We start from the raw sequence: 6657 nt of genomic DNA on the forward strand, positions 1-6657 counted from the left end.
ATTAACAAATATGTACATATGGTTTTTGTTCCTTTATAGAAACATCTTTCTTTGATAAGAAAATAATTCTTTCTTTGAAAATTATCCCCCACGAATTACTCTGCGAACGCCACACATCATATTATAATTACCTAATCTTTATTTGGTTATAACTAATTTATCGTATGACTCATATATATTGTAGACTTGTCAAACACTATTAAATAATATTTACAGAAAATTCTGATGAATGCATATAACTTTTAGTTATGTGATGGCTCATCTGCTCACATTGTATATATATACACACACATACTAGAACGTATTGAGCTACGAAAGAAAGAATATCATATTTCAATAGTCTCCAAGACATTAGGGTCCGTAATCAGAAGATATATATAAACAAAATGGGAAGATCACCGTGCTGCGATCAAGACAAAGGCGTAAAGAAAGGACCTTGGATGCCCGAAGAAGATGACAAGCTCATGGCTTATATACATAAGAACGGTTATGGGAAGTGGCGGTCAATTCCTAACCTCGCTGGACTTAACCGCTGCGGAAAGAGCTGCCGGCTCCGGTGGATGAATTATCTCCGGCCTGATATCCGGAGAGGCGAGTTCACCGATGAAGAAGAGAGTACTATCGTTAAACTCCATGCCCTTCTTGGCAACAAGTAAGATTTTGTCTTATTAGATAGATAGAAATTTCATGTAACTATTTAACAAATGAATTTTGTTTGAAGTGCTAAAACTTGTGGCCCTTGTGGGTTTATTTACATTATTATCTATATAACATATCAAAAACAAACCAAAACGTAAAATAAAATAAAAAACATTGTGATTTGTGACCCAACGACTATATAATTCGCTTCAGCTTACGATCTCTAACCATTCAAAATGTTAATCTTTGATTATTGTTATCGTAACGCTTGAATTGAATTTTCTTTTATAGATGGTCAAAGATTGCGAGTCATCTCCCAGGAAGAACCGATAACGAAATAAAAAACTATTGGAACACTCATATGAGGAAAAAAATGTTGCAAATGGGGATTGATCCAATCACCCACGAGCCAAGAACCAACGATCTTAGCCCTATACGCGACGTTTCTAAAATGCTTGCGGCGGCTATTGGCAACGGCCAGTTTGGTAACAATACTTTCTTCAACAACAACACTGCTGTGGAAGATCTTCTCAAACTCCAGTTGATTCATAAAATGCTTCAAATCATAACACCCAAAACCATACCAAACATCAATAGCTTCAATACCAACTCGTTGAATACTAAACCGGAGCCGGTAGTCAATAACATCAAAACCAATCCAGTGGATCCTAAACCAAAGCTGGCGGCAGCTGGACAACTGAATGCTATTGAACCACATGTTTTCACAAACCAAACTGCGAATGAAGATTTCATGCCATCTTTTGAGGATGTTTGGGATTGTACTGAAGATAACCAGCTTCCTGGTTTAGTTATGGTTTCTCAGGAAAATCTGAATTATCAAACCCGAGCCGCTATGATGCCAGATAATTATGGTGCTCAGTTACATGAAGTCCCATCTAGTGGTTCGATATCGGTTACTCCTGAGACATCCGGGTTGAATTATCCCGGTATGACGCAACAGTCATCCGGTTCAGATGTCCTCGAGGACTGGGAGAAGTTTCTTGATGATGGAACAACCGACTCTTGCTGGAAAAGTTTCTTAGAGTAAGATTTTTTTCTTCATTTTTATTTCTAATATATGCTATTTAGTATATATATATATGTGGTATACTTTCTTTAAAAAAAAATCCGATAACAGAGTATTTGCTATTTTATTTGCAGCTTAACGTCGCCGACATCGTCACCCTGCCCGTGGTAGAACTGGATTTTGTTTAAGTCATATACTAATCATAGTTTTAAAGATTCATACACAACAACGTTAGAAAATTTTCTTAATTCTTTTTGTAACAAAATTATTGATTTATATGCTTGTATTCATTTTCTTGTAAAGGATTGTTTGAATTGTATTTCTTCTATTTGGTTTGTTTGTTGTGTAAAAGAAACACATTGTAATCACATTTCTGAGTAATATTTTTATAAAATATACGATTATTCTATTATACAATAAAAGAAAATAAATTCATTTATATACTGATAAAGAACATCGTAAATAAAGAAACAAAACCTTAGTAACTTGTATTTTTTTTTTTTTTGAACACACCTTAGTAACTTGTATTTGATCACATGTTATGCCATTAAAACGATGATAACTTGTTATACACGGTATCTACAAATGTTAAAATACAAAACCCCCAATATAATATACACAAATGTTAACTTTCCTAGTAAAAATAATAAAATACGTTACGTCAATCTCCCAACATCTCATAACAAAACTTCTTTAACTTTCCATTTATTTGATTATAAAGACTACAATACATAGAGATGCATTTTAACATTTTATAAAAGAACTGACCAAGAATGAACTGCTTACCTTAAAACTACTAGAAGAAATATTCCTCCGACTAATAATACATGTGTATTGCCCATAAAGAAGAGTTGCTTACCTTAAAACTTATCATGTGTTTTTACGTTAATCCCAACAACAAAAAAGGAAAAAAAAAAAGACATTTCCTAAACTTGAAAAACCATACACAAAGTCACTCTTAAATAAAACTCAACGTTTCACACAAATCCTTAGAAGATATCTTTTGTTGTTGGAACATCCGGGGTTTGATGATCAGGTGCTGCGGCGGAGGTAGATAGACCTTCAAGCATCCTGATGATCTCTGCAGTGTCGTCTAAATAGTATTTAGCTTTGCTTGGCTTTTGTCCAACGGTGCAAGCGAATATCTCAGCCACTGGAGACAAAGCTGGTCCGTCTTTTGCACCCATTATCACCTCAAACATATCCTCATCAGACCGATCATCTCCAACGCATAGAATGAAATCCAAAAGCTTCCCTTGCTCTTGCATCGTCGCTAGAAGCCTCTCTGCCACAAGACCCTTGTTCACGCCCTGTTTTGAAAACAGTTAGAGACTGAGAAACACAATAATGCTAAAACTCTTTTTTTTATCTGACCTGTGGTTTAACTTCAACGAGTTGCTGTCCGGTCTTGACAGAGACTGGATCATTCGTGAGCACGCTTTCCAAGTGTTCCATAAGCTCTTTAGCTTGACAAGATCCAAAGTCAGGATCAGCAAACTGGTAGTTCCAAACCAGAGCAGTCTCTTTAGTCTCTATCGTTGATCCGTCTGTAGTCTCAGTGTAGAGTCTCATCACTGGCTCTGCTATCTGTTTCCACTCAAATGCCGACACTACACTCGATGTTTCCCACTCTGTTCCATCATTTGGCCTGTCCCCAACACAAAATAAAAAATTAATAATTAAACTTTGTACTATTCAAGAAAGACATGATGAAACCTTACCTTATAAAGTAACCATGCTCTGCTGCCAAACCAAGACCACCACAAGAAGAGAACCATTCGGTTAGCGTCTTTCTATCTTTCCCGCTGATGAGATAAACGATATTCTTGGGATCACTAGCCAGCTTGTTCAACGTCTCAATCGTCGAGAAGCTAGGCGTCGTTCTAATAGACCCAGGCTGCACCATAGTCCCATCATAATCCACAAGAACGGCTCTGTTCTTAGTCCTCTTATAAGCCGAGACGATGTGCTCTATCGAAAGCTTCTTGAAACTCGGATCAAGCGCCACGACTCTAAACCCTAACCCGAACCCTATCCCCCAACACCTCTTCCTCACGTGCTCCGCGCACGCCCTCTCTAGATCCTGTATAAAGCTCCTCGACCAGTAGGCAACGTCGTGCGTGCTCACGTACTTGTGATGCTTCTCGTGACGCATCTGCTTCTCCGCCTCCGAAGCTATCAACGCGTAGTCCATGGCCTCGGCCACCGCGTCTATGTTCCACGGATTCACTCTGATGGCGCCGCTCAAAGAAGGAGAGCAACCGATGAACTCAGAGACGACGAGCATGCTCTTCTTCGCTTCTTCTTCGAGCCCTAACGTCTCGTTGAGTTTAGGGTTAGCTTGTCTGCAGATGATGTACTCGTAAGGTATGAGATTCATACCGTCTCTCACAGCTGTTACTAGACAACACTCTGCGATCACGTAGTAAGCGATCCTCTCGTAGAACTGAAGAGGTTTATCGATGAGAACCACAGGTATGTAGCCTGGTCTTCCGAACATCTCGTTGATCCTTTTGACAGTTGCTTGAGTCTCTGACCTAACCTCCTGAACGTCTTTCCCGCGTCCTCTCGCGGGGTTAGCTATCTGTACGAGGACAACACGTCCTCTCTTCTCGGGGTGCTGCTGGAGAAGCTGCTCCATGGCGAGTAGCTTGAGGCTGATCCCTTTGAAGATGTCCATGTCGTCAACACCGAGGAGAACCTTTTGGTTCAAGAACTGATCTCTCAGCTCGGAGACTCTTGTCTGAGTCTCGGGAAGGTTAAGAATCGACTGGAGCTGGCTGGTGTGGATTCCAACGGGGAGAATCTTGATGCTCACGGTTCTTCCGTAGTACTCAAGCCCTATGGTTCCTCTCTTGGACTGATACGACAAGCCGAGCATCCTGCTGCAGCAAGAGAGGAAGTGTCTAGCGTAGTCAAAGGTGTGGAAACCGATGAGGTCAGCGTTGAGGAGGGCGCGTAAGAGCTCGTTTCTGACGGGGAGAGTGCGGTAGATCTCTGAAGAAGGGAAAGGGCTGTGGAGGAAGAACCCTAGCTTGACTCTGTTAAACCTCTTGCGCAAGAAAGTAGGGAGAACCATCAAGTGGTAGTCATGAACCCAAACGAAGTCATCGTCGGGACTAATCACTTCCATCACTTTATCAGCGAAGATCTTGTTGACAGAGAGGTAAGCTTGCCATAAGGAACGATCAAACCTACCACCGAGGTCAGGGTTTAAAGGAAGCATGTAGTGGAAGAGAGGCCAGAGATGCTGTTTGCAGAAGCCGTGGTAGTACTTTGTGAATATCTCGGGAGGGATGTAAGCAGGGACGCATTTGAAGTTCTCTAGGAGTCTCTGAGCGACGTCGTCTTGCTCGAGAGGGTCTACTACTTGGTCTTTGAGGCAGCCGATGTAGACGACTTCCATGTCTTCACGCATGCCGTCTTTGAGCTGGAGGAGGAGGGAGTCGTTGTCCCATGTGAAGGTGAGTTTGCCGGATGAGTTTCGGTGGGATTTGATGGGGAGCTGGTTGCCGACGATGATGATTCGGTCTTGTGCGACGGAGGAAGGTGCGTCTGAGCAGACGCTGTTGCTGTTGGTGTCGTCGTCTAGCTCTGATAAGACGCCTGTGACGGTTGCTACTCTTGGGAACCGTTTCTTTTCCCGGGAGAAGGAGTGGAAGTTGCCTGAGGCAAGATCCAAGAGGTTGGAATAAGATCTTGACACCATTGTCTCTTGTCTTGTGTGTGTGTTTGTATTACTCTCTACAGCAAGTGTTCAGTGTCTGCAACAGAAACAACACATCACTGGTCAAACCTCTATTTGTTAATTCATCTTATTAACACAAGAACACATAAAAAAAAATCAAATCTTTTGATTACTAATTCATCTGATTAGCACAAGACCACATAAAAAAAAATCAAATCTTTGATCATTAATTCATCTCACTAACACAAGGCCACTTCAAAAAAATCAAATCTTTGATCACTAACTCATCTTACTAACATAAGAAAAAAAAAACACAGAAAAAAATCAAATCTTTGATCATAGATTCATCTGGTTAAACAGAAGAACACATCAAAGATCACTAGTATCAAACATTAAGAGAAGCCAAATCTGAGGAGCAGAGTATCAAACATTAAGATCAGATATTTCATATTTTAGCCAAAGACTGGAGCTGAAACTCTAAACGATCAGCATCAACAGATCTCAGACTTACATACATAGACAGTAGTGAGGTTAAATCTGAGATAAAAAGGAACAAATTTTACAAAAAAAAAAAATCCAAGAGCTTGTATGCACAAAACCCCATACCAAAATAAACAAAAAAAAGAAGATAAAATTCATACGGAATCAAAATGCAACATAAGTATGATCTCAAAGTTCTCAGAATCATGAACTGTAATAAGAAAAAAAAAACAAACAAAACTAGGCTAGAGCTTACACTGACTGATACAAAACAAGATCAGAAGTTCAGAACACACAGCTCGCGTGTTAAAAGAAAAAGCAAAGTTTTGGTTAGTGAAAGTTAATCAGATTCTTCAGAAGAAAAAGAAACCCATCAGATGCAAAGAAGATGGTCAGAAGAGAAAGCAGAAAAAAAGCTCACCTTTTTGGAGTGATGGTAGTGAGTGTGAGTGCAGGTCTGGGAGAGAGAGAGAGAGAGAGAGAGAGAGAGAGAGAGAGAGAGAGAGAGCTTAATTAAAAGATTCGTTTCTTCATTTCTCTTTGTTCTGCTTACTGCTTCACTGTTCTTAAAAAAAGTTTATTTTTTCTTATTTAAACCGCTTTTATTTCTTTTTACGATTAGCTTTATGTATTAACTAGTGATATTCCGGCGCTACGCGCCGGGTTCATATGTTATACTTTTACATAAATTTATAAATTATTATATGGTTTTAACAAATAAAATATGTTAAATATGAAATAAAAATATATTAAAAATGATATTTTCTGATTTTTTTATAGTGGTTAGTGTAGTGCATTACTTGTTTGAAGTTGTTTAGTTCAA

General features: G+C 39.4%; 2 protein-coding genes across 3 annotated transcripts; one reads left to right on the forward strand and one right to left on the reverse strand.

The window, feature by feature from the left end:
• The first annotated feature begins 326 nt into the window (after positions 1 to 326).
• On the forward strand, positions 327 to 1687 carry LOC108852763 (transcription factor MYB39-like). The gene is made up of 2 exons (XM_057000505.1): positions 327 to 652; positions 931 to 1687. The coding sequence occupies exons 1-2, from the start codon at positions 387 to 389 to the stop codon at positions 1685 to 1687; spliced, it is 1023 nt and encodes a 340-aa protein (XP_056856485.1). The 5' UTR covers positions 327 to 386.
• Positions 1688 to 2500: 813 nt separating this feature from the next.
• On the reverse strand, positions 2501 to 6401 carry LOC108854656 (alpha,alpha-trehalose-phosphate synthase [UDP-forming] 5). Of its 2 annotated transcripts, none has more exons than XM_018628268.2 (4): positions 6256 to 6401; positions 3388 to 5430; positions 3041 to 3314; positions 2501 to 2976 (listed from the first exon to the last, which is right to left on the reverse strand). In XM_018628268.2, exons 2-4 carry the CDS (start codon positions 5373 to 5375, stop codon positions 2656 to 2658), a joined length of 2583 nt encoding a protein of 860 aa, XP_018483770.1. In that variant the 5' UTR covers positions 5376 to 5430; positions 6256 to 6401; the 3' UTR covers positions 2501 to 2655. The 2 variants fall into 2 exon arrangements, with proteins under 2 accessions (XP_018483770.1, XP_056856486.1); XM_057000506.1 differs by lacking the exon at positions 6256 to 6401 and adding an exon at positions 6091 to 6248.
• Positions 6402 to 6657: the final 256 nt, after the last annotated feature.

The sequence above is a fragment of the Raphanus sativus genome, unplaced genomic scaffold (assembly GCF_000801105.2).
Source record: "Raphanus sativus cultivar WK10039 unplaced genomic scaffold, ASM80110v3 Scaffold2689, whole genome shotgun sequence".
NCBI classification, from domain to species: Eukaryota; Viridiplantae; Streptophyta; class Magnoliopsida; order Brassicales; family Brassicaceae; genus Raphanus; species Raphanus sativus.